Here is an 18902-nt window from a genome sequence, read left to right on the forward strand (position 1 = left end):
TAGGAAGGGTTTAGATGGGTCAGGTCTGGAGAGCACGGGAGCAGAAGAAAAGGCAGACTTGAGCCGTTTAAATGCGTCTTCCGCTTGGGGAGACCAGGACTTGGGATTGGCATTTTTCTTGGTTAAAGCCACGATAGGAGCCACAATAGTGGAAAAGTGTGGAATAAATTGTCTGTAATAATTGGCGAACCCCAAAAAACGTTGGATAGCACGGAGTCCGGAGGGGCGTGGCCAATCTAAGACGGCAGAGAGTTTATCTGGGTCCATTTGTAATCCCTGGCCAGAGACCAAGTATCCTAGGAAAGGAAGAGATTGACATTCAAACAGACATTTCTCCATTTTGGCATAAAGTTGATTGTCTCGAAGTCTCTGAAGAACCATGCGGACATGCTGGCGGTGTTCTTCTAAGTTGGCAGAAAAAATCAGAATATCGTCCAGATAAACCACAACACAGGAATATAAGAGATCACGAAAAATTTCATTAACAAAGTCTTGGAAGACGGCCAAAGGGCATGACCAGATACTCAAAGTGTCCATCTCTGGTGTTAAATGCAGTCTTCCATTCGTCCCCCTCCCTGATGCGGATGAGATTATAAGCACCTCTTAAGTCCAGTTTGGTAAAGATGTGGGCACCTTGAAGGCGATCAAAGAGTTCTGAGATAAGAGGTAGGGGGTAGCGGTTCTTTACCGTGATTTTATTAAGTCCGCGGTAATCAATGCAAGGACGTAGGGAGCCATCTTTTTTGGACACAAAAAAAAATCCAGCTCCGGCAGGAGAGGAGGATTTGCGGATAAACCCCTTTTTTAAATTTTCCTGGATGTATTCAGACATAGCAAGAGTCTCTGGAGCAGACAGAGGATAAATTCTGCCCCGGGGTGGAGTAGTACCCGGGAGGAGGTCAATAGGACAGTCATAAGGCCTGTGAGGAGGTAAAGTCTCAGCTTGCTTTTTGCAAAACACGTCAGCATAGTCCATATAAGCCTTAGGAAGACCGGTTACAGGGGGAACCACAGGGTCACGGCAGGGAGTACTGGGAACCGGTTTAAGACAGTCCTTGAAACAAGAAGTACCCCAGCTCTTGATTTCTCCTGTGGACCAATCAAGGGTTGGGGAATGGCGTTGAAGCCACGGTAATCCAAGAAGAATTTCGGAAGTGCAGTTGGAGAGGACCAAAAACTCAATTTTTTCGTGATGAGGTCCAATGCACATTAGGAGAGGTTCCGTGCGGTAACGCACGGTACAGTCCAATCTTTCATTGTTAACACAATTGATGTAGAGGGGTCTGGCGAGACTGGTCACCGGGATGTTGAACCTGTTGATGAGAGAGGCCAAAATAAAATTTCCTGCAGATCCGGAATCCAAGAAGGCCATAGTAGAGAAGGAGAAGGTAGAGGAAGATATCCGCACAGGCACAGTAAGGCGTGGAGAAGCAGAGTTGACATCAAGAACTGTCTCACCTTTGTGCGGAGTCAACGTACGTCTTTCCAGGCGGGGAGGACGGATAGGACAATCCTTCAGGAAGTGTTCGGTACCGGCACAGTACAGGCACAGATTCTCCATGCGGCGTCGTGTCCTCTCTTGAGGTGTCAAGCGAGACCGGTCAACTTGCATAGCCTCCACGGCGGGAGGCACAGGAACGGATTGCAGAGGACCAGAGGAGAGAGGAACCGGGGAGAAAAAACGCCTCGTGCGAACAAAGTCCATATCCTGGCGGAGCTCCTGACGCCTTTCGGAAAAACGCATGTCAATGCGGGTGGCCAGATGAATAAGTTCATGCAGGTTAGCAGGAATTTCTCGTGCGGCCAGAACATCTTTAATGTTGCTGGATAGGCCTTTTTTAAAGGTCGCGCAGAGGGCCTCATTATTCCAGGATAATTCGGAGGCAAGAGTACGGAATTGGATGGCGTACTCGCCAACAGAAGAATTACCCTGGACCAGGTTCAGCAGGGCAGTCTCAGCAGAAGAGGCTCGGGCAGGTTCCTCAAAGACACTTCGAATCTCCGTGAAGAAGGAGTGTACAGAGGCAGTGACGGGGTCATTGCGGTCCCAGAGCGGTGTGGCCCAGGACAGAGCTTTCCCAGACAGAAGGCTGACTACGAAAGCCACCTTAGACCTTTCAGTAGGAAACTGGTCCGACATCATCTCCAAGTGCAGGGAACATTGCGAAAGAAAGCCACGGCAAAACTTAGAGTCCCCATCAAATTTATCCGGCAAGGATAATCGTAGGCCGGAAGCGGCCACTCGCTGCGGAGGAGGTGCAGGAGCTGGCGGAGGAGATGATTGCTGAAGCTGTGGTAGTAGCTGCTGTAGCATCACGGTCAGTTGAGACAGCTGGTGGCCTTGTTGCGCTATCTGTTGCGACTGCTGGGCGACCACCGTGGTGAGGTCGGCGACAACTGGCAGTGGGACTTCAGCGGGATCCATGGCCGGATCTACTGTCACGCTCCGGCTGGCAGGAGGTGGATCCTCTGTGCCAGAGAGGGATTGGCGTGGACCGTGCTGGTGGACCGGTTCTAAGTTGCTACTGGTATTCACCAGAGCCCGCCGCAAAGCGGGATGGTCTTGCAGCGGCGGTAGCAACCAGGTCGTATCCACCAGCAACGGCTCAACCTCTCTGACTGCTGAAGATAGGCGCGGTACAAGGGAGTAGACAAGAGCAAGGTCGGACGTAGCAGAAGGTCGGGGCAGGCAGCAAGGATCGTAGTCAGGGGCAACGGCAGGAGGTCTGGAACACAGGCTAGGAACACACAAGGAAACGCTTTCACTGGCACAATGGCAACAAGATTGTTAGAGTTGATAAAGATGAACACTTATGGCAAGAAAATAATGGTTATAATATATGGGTTATTACTGAAAGAAAATAAAAAGAAAATATACTTGAAATATAGCGCAACCTGGGCAAAGTGGCTGGGAGAGTTTTCAGAGTCTCATTGGGACAATATTTTGAGGAATATCCCCAATATTTCAATTAATAATAATTTTTGCTTTACTCAACTACGGATTCTGTATAATACATACCTATCCCCGAAACTACTGGCCAAGATGGGGCCCAATGTAGGCTCAACATGTCCTAGATGTGCAATGAGTGAAGCAGAGTTTATACACATTATATGGAATTGTCGGAAAATAACCTCTTAATGGGAAGAGGTAGGGCATCAAATTAATAATAGACTGAGAACTCAGATAGTCCTTACAGGCAGATTAGTAATTTTGGGAGAAGCATATCAAGGGGGTTTGCATATGTTGCTTGTCAATGAGGTTTTGTGCGAAATTATTGATTCTGAGGGTATGGCTATCTGTTAGGGCACCAAGTGTACTGGAATGGTTGAATTTGGTGGATAAAATAAAAAAATATATAGGCTCAATCTTCACCTAAACAAATGCAGAGATATAAAAAGATATGGGAGAATTGGTAATTATTATTTTTTTCTGCATCGGCAGGGGAGGTGGGAGTCTCGGAGTTGTTATTGTGTACTAGTTGCATGGACTATGTTATATGGATTTGTTGTATTATGATGTCCAAAGTTTTTGTATGTTATTGATTGTTTGATAAAATAAAATCTGTGAAAAAAAAAAAAAAAAAACATGACATGGAAATCTTTTCAACACCAGAGATAAAGGTGTGCGAATCATTTACTGGGCAGCACCCATACTAAATAACCAAGGCTGATAGGTGTAAAAGTATTTAAAAAAAAAAATCTATGGCGGCACCAGTAACTGACACAATCCCTTTGTTCTGTAGATTGCAGTAGTTCCCTATCAGTTATACGGTGCATTGATGGCTTATCCTAAAGAAGTGTATTTATTTAAAGTATTGGAAACCATTTGAGAAGAAATATCACCCTAAGAAAACCCCTTTCTAAATTTTGGAAATGAGTGAGGGAGTTTGGGTTAAGGTAAAAAATTTCTTTTAGGAGCCAGAGATATTTTGTTGCTGAATATTACCTGTCTGATTTGAGATCTCCCCCTGTAGACATGGAACACAGGCGTAACAACATGTCGGTTTCCCCTGCAGAGGAGCCTTCCTGAATCCCATGATGCACCTGTCACTACAGTCTGAGGAAGGGACCTGGGAACATTAAACATTTCATTTTATGAATTATCACTAGAAAGTTTGAATCACTTTGTTTAGATTCCATATAAGTGATATCATATAATGTTCACATAGCATAAAAGTCAATGGAGTAAGTAGAATAAACTAGGGAGAGCTGTGTCCATTCAACTTGTGACTTTGTATTTTATTATTAAATTATCTTATTAAAATATATAAGAAATCAGGAATTTACTCTATAGGTGAATAAGGGGTGGGTGTAGTATCAAGGTCAAGGATAATTGTTACTCACTTACATTCCTTTTCTTCATCTTTCTAGGATGTCTATCACCCCGCACTCCTTACAATCTCCTCTCTCCATCCTTTGCTCCTTTTCTTTGCTAAGTCACTTACTTCTTCCTTCACTCATGACTCAATCTCTCACTCCTTCCTTCCTTCACTCAGTCACTTCATTTTTACTCTCTTTTTTCCTCCTACTCTTCCCCACCTGAACTTTCTTCTTCTCACAATACTCTACTGCCAACTCTAACTCTACATCTCTATTCCTCCCTCCTTCACTCCCTTTCCTGCTTCACTTCCTCACCCATTTCATTCCTTCATTCTTTTACTTCCTCTATGTTTCCCTCCTTCATCTCTTCTTTCTTCACACTCTTCTTCCTCTTTCCTTTCGTAATTTGTTTCTTCTCCCCATCTCCTTTACTGTTTTCTTCTATCACTTACTCTACCAACAACTTTTTGGCCCTGCTTCTATAACCTCTTTTTCTATCCTCTTCTCTTTCCACATCTATTTCTCTAGAGGTTTAACTTGAAAATCTTGGACACCAGTACCAGTCTTTTATAGTAATGGCAAAAGGGACCTGGTCACCTTCCCTTTTGCCTGTATCTCTCTACCTATATGTCATTCACTTTCTTCTTCTCCTTATTTCCTTTAATTTCTCCATCCCTTTGCAGTCAGCACTCAGAGGAGGGTTGGGCCAGGGGACAGTGGGGCATATGCCCCCAGGCCGGTGCCCCAGTAGATACTAAGGCCATGGCTGCCAGTAGTGTAATGATCATCCCCTATAAGGAATCTGGGGCACATGTCCCTGTATAGAAATAGTATGATGCAGGAAAAATTATCTTAACCATGTACAGGTGGACAAGTGCTGTATTGTTGCCCACCAGGCTAAAATTTGCAAGCCATCACCTGTCAGCAATCCTGCCAGGCCTCCTCTCCCACACCTCCTTTGTTGTTGCATTCGCTTTTCCCTCCTTTGTCCTTTTCCAGATCACTGCTTACTACTTTGATAGGAGTTGTTTTATTATTTACTTCTTGGTCTGGAAGCAGCAGAAGACACTGGGGAGCTTATACTTTTCCTTTTGCCAGTAATGGTGTTGACCTCTCTTAAAGAGGTACTCCGGTGAAAAACAATTTTTTTTAATCAACTGGTGCCAGAACATCAGAACATTAAACAGATTTGTAAATTACTTCTATTTAAAAATCTCAACCCTGTACTTATCGGCTGCTGTATGCTCCACAGGAAGTTCTTTTCTGTATGATCACAGTGCTCTCTGCTGACACCGCTGTCTGTCTCAGGAACTTTTAAGAGCAGGAGCAAATCCCCATAGCAAACCTATCCTGCTCTTGACAGTTCCTGAGACAGACAGAGGTGTCAGCAGAGAGCACTGTGGTCAGACAGAAAAGACATTTAACCACTTAAACCACCATTTAACTACTTAAGGACAAAGGGCGTAGAGGTATGACGTTGCTCCCTGGTACTTAAGGACCAAGGGCGTACCTGTACGCCTGTGGAAATTTCGATCCCCGCCGGGAGTCCTCCTGGGGACCAGACCAGGGTGACTGATGATAGCAATCAGCAGGCACCCCACGCAAATGCCCAGGGGGGGTCATCTGAACCCCCATGTCAGCGATCACCGCAAATCCCAAGTGAATTCACACTTGTGATTTGCGGCGATTCCGGTGATGCGGTCACGTGTGACCCGGAGATACATGGTGATCGGGATGTAGGACACACCCCCAATCACCTCCTGTATCTATGGTGAGGTGGCGATTTTGTCACCAACCCCCTCAGGATCGCTGCTATTGGCCAATAGCAGCCGGCAGGGGAGGGGATAACAGCCCCTTCTCGCAGCTCTGCTAAGCCACTGAGTTAATTCAATGGGCAGAGCTGCGAGAAGGAGCCAGGAACCCCCCCCCCCTCTGTGAAGATCGGAGCCCCTCACAAATGAAGACCCCTTGTTAGAGCAGGGACAGAGTACAGCAAGGGACAGGTAGGGTTAAAAGTAAAAAAAAAATGTAAAAAAAGTAAAAAAAACATTTCCCCCCCCCCTGACCCCCTAATAGGACCTAAAGGGTCCGCCGCAATTTTTTTTTGCGTGCTCTTTTAGCGTGATCCAGGCCCTATTAGGGGTTCAGGGCGCTGCATTTGGCCTCCCTACTTTTGGCCGCAGCGCTTTTTTCCCCCCATACAGTTACACCAAGCACACACACTACATACTAACCCCCCCCCCCACACACACACACCCACCCCAAAGTGATCCCGCCTACGACCAACTTTACAAAGTGAGGCCGGTCATCGATCACTTTGGGGCCAAATTTTTGCAGGCCTACTTACCCCTCAGGGAGCTCTCGGTAGATGAGTTTCTTATCAGTTTTAAGGGAAGACTCATATTCCGCCAGTATATTCCCTCGAAGCGGGCGCGGTATGTTGTGAAGCTCTACAAACTTTGTGAGAGTACCTCCGGGTACACTCTCAAGTTTAGAGTATATGAGGGACGAGATTCCTGTATTGAACCCCCAGATTGTTCCCCCACTCTGGGTGTTAGCAGGAAAGTCGTTTGGGACCTTGTGCACCCAGTATTGGATAAGGGTTACCACGTGTACGTGGACAACTTTTATACCAGCATCCCTCTGTTCACATCCCTTGCCGCCAGATCCACGTCCGCTTGTGGGACCATGCGGAAAAATCAGAGAGGCCTCGCTCTAAATTTGATCCAGAAACCTATGCCCAAGGGTGAGTCCCGTGCCCTTACCCATGAAAACCTGTATAAGGATAAGAGGGATGTCATTATGCTGACCTCAATTCATGGTAACGGCAGCTCACCTGTCCCTGTGCTAGGTACCACAACACCGGTCCTCACGCCCAATTGTATTCTGGACTACAATCGGTATATGGGGGTAGTTGATCTTTCTGATCAAGTCCTCAAGCCATACATGGCCATGCGGAAATGACACGGTAATGGTACAAAAAGTTGCGGTCTACATGGTACAGGTTGCCATGTACAACTCTTTTGTACTGTCCCAGTAAGCTGGCAACACAGGGACATACCTTCAGTTCCAAGAAGAAGTCCTAAAGGTCCTGATCTTTGGAGACCGGGAAAGAGCAGGCCGGACTTCCCAATGAACTTAAGTTATAGGTGCCAGGATCGTTACAGGCCAACACTTTCCAGGTGAAGTCCCCCACACTGGAAAGAAGGAACAATCCCAGAAAAAATGCAGAGTGTGTCACAAGATGGGGATACGGAAGGATACCACCACTCAGTGTGACACTTGGCCTGATCATCCGGCCCTCTGCAGGGAGTATCACACTTCCATGCAGTACTAAATTTTCCCTTTTCATTTTCATTTTCCATAATTTGACCCCATTGTACCAAGTCCAGAGTACATTCCAAATTTGAAACACCATAAAACCACCAAATCTAAAAAAAATTAAAAATTAAAATTAAAAAATGATAAGACCTCTGGGGGTATTACAGAGTCACAATCATTGGGGATTTTTTTGTTGCAACAGGTTAGGGATGGCCACACACATCACATTCCCAGAATGATGAATCAGAGCATGGGGTTTGGGGTAGGCATATTTTTTTGTTTTGGCTATGCTCCGGGTCATCATTCTAGGGACATAACCTGTTTTATAATTTTATGTCCCACTGTATTCCGTTTTAGTTATTTAGTGTACCCCAGTTAATGCCCCTTGAGGGGGGGTCCCACTGTTCTGGCTCCAAAGGCAGCAATGCAGAAACTCAAGGCCCTTGAATGCACTCCTGCTCCTCTGAGACTGGTGTGCATGCTGTTTACTCCCAGATATGAGATATGTTCTTACTCCAAAGAAATGTATGTACAAATTAACAATGACATTTTCTCCTTTTACCAATTGTGAAAATGAAACATTTGGGGTAACTTCAGCATTTTAGTGTAAAAAATCTAATTTTTCATTTTTACATCCCACTTCATGAACATTTATCAAACACCTGTGGGGTGCTAAGACTCACTGTACCCCTTGTTATGTTCCATGAGGGGTGTAGTTTCCAAAATAGTATGCCATGTGTTTTTTTTTTTTTTTTTTGCTGTCCTGGCAACATAGGGGCTTCCTAAATGCGACATTTAGGAAGTCCCTTGAGTCCATATCCCTTTTGATACAATATCCTGCTGACCTTAGAAGCAGCTACCTGACATTGCATACTATTCTGCAGTCTATAATCTACAAGTCCCCCAGATCCTTCTATACCAGTGCCTTTCCCAGTTTAACCCCCCCCCCCCAAGACATACAATGCATGCCACGGCGGGGACCGGACCGAGGTGACTGCTTATATCGATCAGCAGGCACCCGCGCAAATGCCCAAATGCCCATGTCATAAGACCCCCAATGTTACAAATGTCATCAGACCCCCCCCCCCCCCATGTCGGCGATCGCCGCAAATCTCCGTGAATTCACACCGGCGATTTGCAGTGATTCCGGTGATGCGGATGACCCGCTGACCCGGAGATACATGGTGATCGTGGGTGTAAAACACACCCCAAATCACCTCCTGTATCTATGGGGAGGTGGCGATTTCGTCACCCACCCAGGATCGCTGCTATTGGCCGTCCAATAGCAGCCGGCAGGGGAGGGGTTAATGACCTCTTCTCGCCGCCTTACTGAGTTCAGTCAGGGGGCAGAGCTGCAAGAAGGAGCCAGGGACCCCCCCCCCCCCTCTGCCGAGATCGGAGCCCCTCAGGGAAGAAGACCCCTTCTTAGAGCAGGGAAAGAATACACTAAAGGGACAGGTAGGACTGGGAAAAAAGTTTTTAAAAAGTTTTAAAAAAATGTCCCCACCTTCCCCCCTAATAGGTCCTCAAGGGTCCGCCGCAGTTTTTTCAGCATGACTCGGTTCCTATTAGGGGTTCAGGGCGCTGCATTTGGCCCCCCCATTTTTTTGGGCCACAGAGTTTTTTTCCCCCATATAACGGTGAGTGATTTCTAATCACACATCGTTATAGATAAAGTTACACCAAGCACACACACTTCATACTCCCGCCCCACACATATACACAAAATAGTATGCCATGTGTTTTTTTTATTTTGTGGTTCTGGCAACATAGGGGCTTCCTAAAATGTGACATGCCCCCCCCCCCCCATTTCAGCAAAATTTGCAAATGTGACTCCTTCTCTTTTGAGCATTGTAGTGCGCCCGCAGTGCACATGACGTCCACACATGGGGTATTTCCATACTTAGAAGAGATGGGGTTTCAAATTTTGGGCGGCATTTTCTCCTATTACAAAATGTAACGTTTTGTGGAAAACCAGCATTTTTGAGAGAAAAAAAATCATTTACACATCCAACTTTAATGAAAAGTCATCAAACACCTGTGGGGTGTTCAAGCTCAGCAGACCCCTTGTTACGTTCCTTGAGGAGTGTAGTTTCCAAAATAGTAGGCCATTTGGGTTTTGTTTGCTGTTCTGGCACCATAGGGGCTTCCTAAATGGGACATGCCCCCCAAAAACCATTTCAGCAAAATTTGCTTTCCAAAATCCAAATGTGACTCCTTCTCTTCTGAGCATTGTAGTTCGCCCGCAGTGCACTTGACGCCAACACATGGGTATTTCCATACTCAGAAGAGATGGGGTTACAAATTTTGGGGGGCATTTTCTCCTATTACCCCTTGTAAAAATTTAAAATTTGGTAGAAAACCAGCATTTTAGTGAAAAAAAAAATATCATTTACACATCCAGTGAGCACAGTGAGTCATCAAACACCTGTGGGGTGTTAAGGCTCACTGTACCCCTTGTTACATTTCTTGAGGGGTGTAGTTTTCACAATAGTAGGCCATGTGGGCATTTTTTTGCTGTCCTGGCATCATAGGGGCTACCTAAATGGGACATGCCCCCCAAAAACCATTTCAGAAAAACTCACTCTCCAAAATCCCATTGTCGCTCCTTCCCTTCTGAGCCCTCTACTGTGCCCGCCGAACACTTTACATACACATATGAGGTATTTCCTTACTCGAGAGAAATTAGGTTACAAAGTTTAGGAAGATTTCTCTCCTTTTACTCCTTGTAAAAATTCAAAAACTGGGTCAATGTACCCCTTGTTACGTTCCTTGAGGGGTGCAGTTTCCAAAATAGTATCCCATGTGTTTTTTTTGCTGTCCTGGCACCATAGGGGCTTCCTAAATGTAACATGCCCCCCAAAAACCATTTCAGAAAAACTCACTCTCCCGCTCCTTCCCTTCTGAGCCCTCTACTGCACCCGCCGAACACTTTACATACAAATATGAGGTATTTCCTTACTCAAGAGAAATTGGGTTACAAAGTTTAGGAAGATTTCTCTCCTTCTACCCCTTGTAAAAATTCAAAAACTGTGTCTACAAGAACATGCAAGTGTCAAAAATTAAGATTTTGAATTGTTTCCTTAACTTTGCTGCTATTCCTGTGAAACACCTAAAGGGTTAACACACTTACTGAATGTCATTTTGAATACTTTGGGGGTGCAGTTTTTAAAATGGGGTAATTTATGGGGTATTTCTAATATGAAGGCCCTTCAAATCCACTTCAAAACTGAACTGGTCCCTGAAAAATTCTGCTTTTGAAAATTTTGTGAAAAATTGGAAAATTGCTGCTATACTTTGAAGCTGATGTCTTCTAAAAGTAAAAACATGTCAACTTTATGATGCAGACATAAAGTAGACATATTGTTTATGTGAATCAATATATAATTTATTTGGAATGTCTATTTTCCTTACAAGCCAAGAGCTTCAAAGTTAGGAAAATGCAACATTTTCAATTTTTTCATAAAATTTTGGAATTTTTCACCAAGAAATTATGTAAGTATCGACAAAAATTTACCACTAACATAAAGTAGAATATGTCACGAAAAAACATTCTTGGTAATCAGAATGAAAGGTAAAAGCATCCCAGAGTTATTAACGCTTAAAGTGACAGTGGTCAGATGTGCAAAAAACTCTCTGGCCCTACAGTAAAAATTGGCCTGGTCCTGAAGAGGTTAAGGGTTAAAAGAAAAGAACTTCCTGTGAAGCATACAGCAGCTGATACATACTGGAAGGATTAGGATTTTTAAATGGAAGTAATTTACTTATCTGTTTAACTTTCTGACAACAATTGATTTAAAAAAATAGTTTTTCACCTGAGTACCCCTTGTGATGCATTTTAAAAACCTATAACATCCCCATTCAGCTCTTGTAAATATTTCTACTTTTAGGGGGAGATTTATCAAAACCTGTCCAGAGGAAAAGTTGCTAAGTGTCCCATAGCAACCAATCAGATCGCTTCTTTCATTTTTAACAAGGCCTCTGCAAAATGAAAGAAGCAAACTGATTGGTTGCTATGGGCAACTCAGCAACTTTTCTTCTGGACAGGTTTTGGTAAATCTCCCCCTTAGTATTTTCACCCACCTGTTTACTCCCCAGCTTCCATGCAATCAGACTTGTATCCATGGTCAAAGTCTGAGAAGAAGGGGCTTTACTGTTATAGCCGCCAATCTTAATCTGTGTCAGGGTCCCGTCTGCCTTCAGCTGCCAGTTAATGATGGGGTAGACTCCAGGAGGATCCCCATTCTCATCAAAATATTTCTCATTCTCCACATTAATGTTAAGCCGGACCCTCCGTATATAGTAAGTGAGCTGTAGTGGGAAAAAGATTAGAATAAAAAATATCAATTACGATATTCTGAATAATAAGAGAGACCAGAGACCAGTCTGTGTATATATTTTTCCTAGTTAGGAAACAGTTACAGTCTTAGAACAATAGGCAGCTAGGAGGGGTTATTTCAGGCCTCTAGAGACTTTTAGCACTTGATGCTTTTTTAAATTTGCTTTGCTATATATGTCTTTGTACTTTGTATAGCCATGGATTATTAGTTTGGTCCTATTTAGTTTTTACCTTGTTCTGTTTCTGTAGTTTATCCAAAGCCTTTTTTAAAACCTCATACTTGCATATTCCTGAATTGAATAGTGTTCCTGAACCAGCTCTGTTGATCTGTGCCACCCATCCACAAAGCAAATTCAAGTGGCACCTATATACCTATAGGACCTTTCAACACAGTAATGAATATAATAGATTTCTGCAAACACCTTAAGTACGCATTGTCCTGTCATCCCTGCCATCAAAAAGCATGTTTAAGTTACACGTATCTAGCCTGTAGTGTTATATGGTTATGATACATTTAATATTATACCGTAAACACCTTCAGTACTCTTTATGCTGTCTTCTCTGCCACCTGGTGGAAAACAATTTATTTTAAATCAACCAGAAAGTGGCAGAAAGTTAAACAAATTTGTAAATTACTTCTATAAAAAAATCTTAATCCTTCCAGTCATTATCAGCTGCTGTATACTACAGAGGAAGTTCTTTTCTTTTTTAATTTATTTTCTATCTATCCACAGTGCTCTCTGCTGACACCTCTGTCAGTGTCAAGAACTGTCCAGATTAGGAGAGGTTTGGCTACGGGGACTTGTTCCTGGTCAGGACAGTTCCTAACATGGTCAGAGGTGCCAGTAGAGAGCACTTTGGACAGACAGAAATAAATTCAAAAAGAAAAGAACTTTATCTGTTGAATACCGCAGTTGATAATACTGGAAGGGATAATATTTTTTAATAGAAGTAATTTACAATTCTGTATAACTTTCTGGCACTAGTTGACTTAAAATAGATTGTTTTCAACCGGAGTACCCCTTTAAGTAACATGTATCTAGCCTGTAGTGTTATACGGTTCTGATGCATTTAATATTGTTATGCAAACACCTTCAGTACTCATTGTGCTGTCATCTCTAGGACGCAAAAAGCAGGTTAGAGTTACACATATCTAGCCTGTAGTGTTATACAGTTCTGGTGCATTTAAAATTGTTCCGCAAAACTCATTATGCTGTCATCTCTGCTAAGCAAAAAGCATTCGAAGAGTTTAAAATTTGAAGTAGGTTGGTGAAGATTCACCCAAAAAGGATAAAAGTAACCAGAAAAAAACATGTTTGGAAAATAAGTTGGTGGACAGGGTAAAGGGCAGAAGACCCCACCATGTTCTCTGCCAGTAAGAATACTTATGGCAGTACTAGTACAGGTAATGGTAACTGTAGCCAGGTGTCGTGTGGTAGCCATGTCAGCCATCTCAAGTTCTCACTGCCTGAGAGCGATTATCTGGTTTTACAGTATGATCCGGCTTTACCGGAATTTTTCTCTCATATGACTTCTGAAGAGGAAGACTCTGACAATCTGACACTGAGCCACCAGTCAGTGAATTCCTTCATGTCTACACTCACATGGGGAAGTGGAAAGAACCATCCTAAATGCTATGCTTCCTCTGGATTTGCCTCCCCCGCTGCGATACAGAAGGATAGCACTAGCCACGAGGAGGATATGTGCAGGGACAGTCAAGCATTGGAATGTGTTGACAAGGTCGTGGAGGTGGAATCAGTGGTCGAGCCCAGCACAAGTGGGACCGGTGTTGGTAGGCATGGTGGGGATATTGTAAGGTGTTGAGATGGCTATGCTGAGGGGGAGAAAGGAGCCCAAGAAGTCCATGCAGAGAGGCATGGACGATGAGTAGTTTGACGTTAATGATGATGGGATGTTGGAGAATGTGGGAACCACCTTGGCACTAGCTAATGTGTTCAGAGCAGAAGGGTAGTGGCAGTGGCAGCAAAGAAGAATGTAGCCGAAAAAAAATCTGTGAAATGTAACAGATGTAGGGCTGCTTGTGTGATGAGCTCAGGTGACGGCAACATAGCTACATGTTCAGGTTCCATTGAAAAAAACATCCATAGGAGAGGCACAGTCATGTGGTGCAGTCCCTGTCCGATATTCTCATGCGTGAAACTTTTTTTCCACCTTACCTGATGCAGAAAACATGGCAATATTTCATCTCTACAAACAGAAAGTAAGAGTGTATGAACCACATCTCTATGTGGGCATTTGGAATGTCACCACAAGGCCAAGTGGGACAGTCACAATGTAAGGAAAACGCTGCTGCTACTGATGATCCTCCACATCCATCCCGACTGTCTAACCTGTCTAAAAGCCAGGCCTCTTCCACAGTAGTGTTGCTCGCGAATATTCTCAATTGGAATATTATTCGCGAATATCGCATATTCGCGAATTCGCGAATTTCGCGAATATAGCGCTATATATTCGTAATTACGAATATTCGTTTTTTTTTGTTTGTTTTTTTCACAGTACACATCACAGTGATCACCCCTCTCTGCTTCCAGCTTGTGTGGTGTAAAGAAGGCTCTAATACTACTGTGTGACACTGGCGTGCGAATTTTCGCATATGCGAACATTTGCATATGCTAATTTTCGCATATGCGAATTGTTGCTTATGTTAATTTTGGTATATGCTAATTTTCGCATATGTAAATTTTCGTATACGTGAATTTTTCGCATTTGCGAAAATAAAACGAGAATATTACGAATATGCGAATATTCGCGAATTTATGACGAATATTCGTGTCACGATGCCGGCTGGCAGGTAGTGGATCCTCTGTGCCAGAGAGGGATTGGCGTGGACCGTGCTAGTGGACCGGTTCTAAGCCACTACTGGTTTTCACCAGAGCCCGCCGCAAAGCGGGATGGTCTTGCTGCGGCGGTAGTGACCAGGTCGTATCCACTAGCAACGGCTCACCTCTCTGGCTGCTGAAGATAGGCGCGGTACAAGGGAGTAGGCAAAAGCAAGGTCGGACGTAGCAGAAGGTTGGGGCAGGCAGCAAGGATCGTAGTCAGGGGCAACGGCAGAAGGTCTGGAATCACAGGCAAGAAACACACAAGGAACGCTTTCACTGGCACTAAGGCAACAAGATCCGGCAAGGGAGTGCAGGGGAAGTGAGGTGATATAGGGAAGTGCACAGGTGAACACACTAATTGGAACCACTGCGCCAATCAGCGGCGCAGTGGCCCTTTAAATCGCAGAGACCCGGCGCGCGCGCGCCCTAGGGAGCGGGGCCGCGCGCGCCGGGACAGAACAGACGGAGAGCGAGTCAGGTAGGGGAGCCGGGGTGCGCATCGCGAGCGGGCGCTACCCGCATCGCGAATCGCATCCCGGCTGGCAGCGGAATCGCAGCGCCCCGGGTCAGAGGACGTGACCGGAGCGCTGCCGCGGGGAGAGTGAAGCGAGCGCTCCGGGGAGGAGCGGGGACCCGGAGCGCTCGGCGTAACAGTACCCCCCCCCTTGGGTCTCCCCCTCTTCTTGGAGCCTGAGAACCTGAGGAGCAGACTTTTGTCTAGGATGTTGTCCTCAGGTTCCCAGGATCTCTCTTCAGGACCACAACCCTCCCAGTCCACTAAAAAAAAATTTTTCCCTCTGACCTTTTTGGCAGCTAAAATTTCTTTGACCGAGAAGATGTCCGAGGAGCCGGAAACAGGAGTGGGAGGAACAGATTTGGGAGAAAAACGGTTGAGGATGAGTGGTTTGAGAAGAGAGACGTGAAAGGCATTAGGGATACGAAGAGAGGGAGGAAGAAGAAGTTTATAAGAGACAGGATTAATTTGACACAAAATTTTGAAAGGACCAAGATAGCGTGGTCCCAACTTGTAGCTAGGGACACGGAAGCGGACATATTTAGCGGAGAGCCATACCTTGTCTCCAGGGGAAAAAACGGGGGGAGCTCTTCTTTTCTTATCCGCGAACTTCTTCATGCGTGATGAAGCCTGTAAGAGAGAATTTTGGGTCTCTCTCCATATGATGGAAAGGTCACGAGAAATTTCATCCACAGCGGGCAGACCAGAGGGCAAGGGAGTAGGGAGGGGGGGAAGAGGGTGACGGCCGTACACCACGAAAAATGGGGATTTGGAGGAAGACTCAGAGACCCTGAAGTTATACGAGAATTCGGCCCATGGGAGGAGATCTGCCCAGTCATCCTGGCGGGAGGAAACAAAATGTCGCAAATAATCACCCAAGATCTGGTTAATCCTTTCTACTTGTCCATTGGACTGGGGATGATATGCAGAAGAAAAATTTAATTTAATCTTGAGTTGTTTACAGAGAGCCCTCCAGAATTTAGACACGAATTGGACGCCTCTATCCGAGACAATCTGCGTAGGCAACCCGTGAAGACGAAAAATGTGTACAAAAAATTGTTTAGCCAACTGAGGCGCAGAAGGAAGACCAGGAAGAGGGATGAAATGTGCCATTTTGGAGAATCGATCAACGACCACCCAAATAACAGTGTTGCCACGGGAAGGGGGTAAATCAGTAATAAAATCCATACCAATCAGAGACCAAGGCTGTTCGGGGACAGGCAGAGGATGAAGAAAACCAGCGGGCTTCTGGCGAGGAGTCTTATCCCGGGCACAGACAGTGCAGGCTCGCACAAAGTCCACGACATCCGTCTCCAGAGTCGGCCACCAATAGAAGCGGGAGATGAGTTGCACAGATTTCTTGATACCCGCATGACCTGCGAGATGGGAGGAGTGACCCCATTTGAGGATTCCGAGGCGTTGGCGAGGAGAAACAAAGGTCTTTCCTGGAGGAGTCTGCCTGATGGAGGCAGGAGAAGTGGAGATCAGGCAGTCAGGTGGAATGATGTGTTGCGGAGAGAGTTCAACTTCTGAGGCATCCGAGGAACGAGAGAGAGCATCGGCCCTAATGTTCTTATCGGCAGGACGAAAGTGAATCTCAAAATTAAATCGGGCAAAGAACAGAGACCACCGGGCCTGGCGAGGATTCAGCCGTTGGGCAGACTGGAGGTAGGAGAGGTTCTTGTGGTCGGTGTAGATAATAACAGGAGAACTTGATCCCTCCAGCAGATGCCTCCATTCCTCAAGTGCTAATTTAATGGCTAGAAGCTCTCGATCCCCGATGGAGTAGTTCCTCTCCGCTGGAGAGAAGGTCCTAGAGAAAAAACCACAAGTGACAGCATGCCCGGAAGAATTTTTTTGTAGAAGAACAGCTCCAGCTCCCACTGAGGAGGCATCAACCTCCAATAGGAAGGGTTTGGAAGGGTCAGGTCTGGAGAGGACGGGAGCCGAGGAAAAGGCAGACTTGAGTCGTTTAAAGGCGTCTTCTGCTTGAGGAGGCCAGGACTTGGGATCAGCATTTTTTTTGGTTAAAGCCACGATAGGAGCCACAATGGTAGAAAAATGTGGAATAAATTGCCTGTAATAATTGGCGAACCCCAAAAAGCGTTGGATAGCACGGAGTCCGGAGGGGCGTGGCCAATCTAAGACGGCAGAGAGTTTGTCTGGATCCATCTGTAGTCCCTGGCCAGAGACCAAATATCCTAGAAAAGGAAGAGATTGGCATTCAAACAGACATTTCTCAATTTTGGCATAGAGTTGGTTGTCACGAAGTCTCTGAAGAACCATACGGACATGCTGGCGGTGTTCTTCTAGATTGGCAGAAAAAATTAGGATATCGTCCAGATATACAACAACACAGGAGTATAACAGATCACGAAAAATTTCATTGACAAAGTCTTGGAAGACGGCAGGGGCGTTGCACAGTCCAAAGGGCATGACCAGATACTCAAAGTGTCCATCTCTGGTGTTAAATGCCGTTTTCCACTCGTCCCCCTCTCTGATGCGAATGAGGTTATAGGCGCCTCTTAAGTCCAATTTAGTGAAGATGTGGGCACCTTGGAGGCGATCAAAGAGTTCAGAGATGAGGGGTAAGGGGTAGCGGTTCTTAACCGTGATTTTATTAAGACCGCGGTAGTCAATGCAAGGACGTAAGGAGCCATCTTTTTTGGACACAAAGAAAAATCCGGCTCCGGCAGGAGAGGAGGATTTACGGATAAAGCCCTTTTTTAGATTCTCCTGGACGTATTCGGACATGGCAAGAGTCTCTGGGGCAGAGAGAGGATAAATTCTGCCCCGGGGTGGAGTAGTGCCCGGGAGGAGGTCGATAGGGCAATCATAAGGCCTGTGAGGAGGTAGAGTCTCAGCTTGTTTTTTGCAGAAAACATCCGCGAAGTCCATATAGGCCTTAGGGAGACCGGTTACTGGAGGAACCACAGAGTTACGGCAAGGGTTACTGGGAACCGGTTTTAGACAGTTCTTGGAACAAGAGGACCCCCAACTCTTGATCTCCCCAGTGGACCAATCCAGGGTAGGGGAATGAAGTTGAAGCCAGGGAAGTCCAAGGAGAATTTCCGAGGTGCAATTGGGGAGGACCAAAAGTTCAATCCTCTCATGATGAGATCCGATGCTCATAAGAAGGGGCTCCGTGCGGAAACGTATGGTACAGTCCAATCTTTCATTATTTACACAATTGATGTAGAGGGGTCTGGCGAGACTGGTCACCGGGATGTTGAACCTGTTGACGAGAGAGGCCAAAATAAAATTTCCTGCAGATCCAGAGTCCAAGAAGGCCACTGTAGAGAAGGAGAAGGCAGAGGCAGACATCCGCACAGGCACAGTAAGACGTGGAGAAGCAGAGTAGACATCAAGGACTGTCTCACTTTTGTGCGGAGTCAGCGTACGTCTTTCCAGGCGGGGAGGACGGATAGGACAATCTCTCAGGAAGTGTTCGGTACTAGCACAGTACAGGCAGAGGTTCTCCATACGGCGTCGTGTCCTCTCTTGAGGTGTCAGGCGAGACCGGTCGACCTGCATAGCCTCCACGGCGGGAGGCACAGGAACAGAT

General features: G+C 45.6%; 1 protein-coding gene across 1 annotated transcript in view; it reads right to left on the reverse strand.

The window, feature by feature from the left end:
* Nucleotides 1-18902, reverse strand: part of LOC130367287 (extracellular calcium-sensing receptor-like) — a 55777-nt gene that overhangs the window by 9398 nt on the left and 27477 nt on the right. The window contains exons 5-6 of the mRNA XM_056569692.1: nucleotides 11725-11952; nucleotides 3947-4070 (exon numbers count right to left, since the gene is read on the reverse strand). Of these exons, the coding sequence (XP_056425667.1) occupies nucleotides 3947-4070; nucleotides 11725-11952 (352 nt within the window). The remainder of the gene's footprint in view (nucleotides 1-3946; nucleotides 4071-11724; nucleotides 11953-18902) is intronic.

This window comes from Hyla sarda, chromosome 4, assembly GCF_029499605.1.
Source record: "Hyla sarda isolate aHylSar1 chromosome 4, aHylSar1.hap1, whole genome shotgun sequence".
In the NCBI taxonomy this organism is placed as follows: domain Eukaryota; kingdom Metazoa; phylum Chordata; class Amphibia; order Anura; family Hylidae; genus Hyla; species Hyla sarda.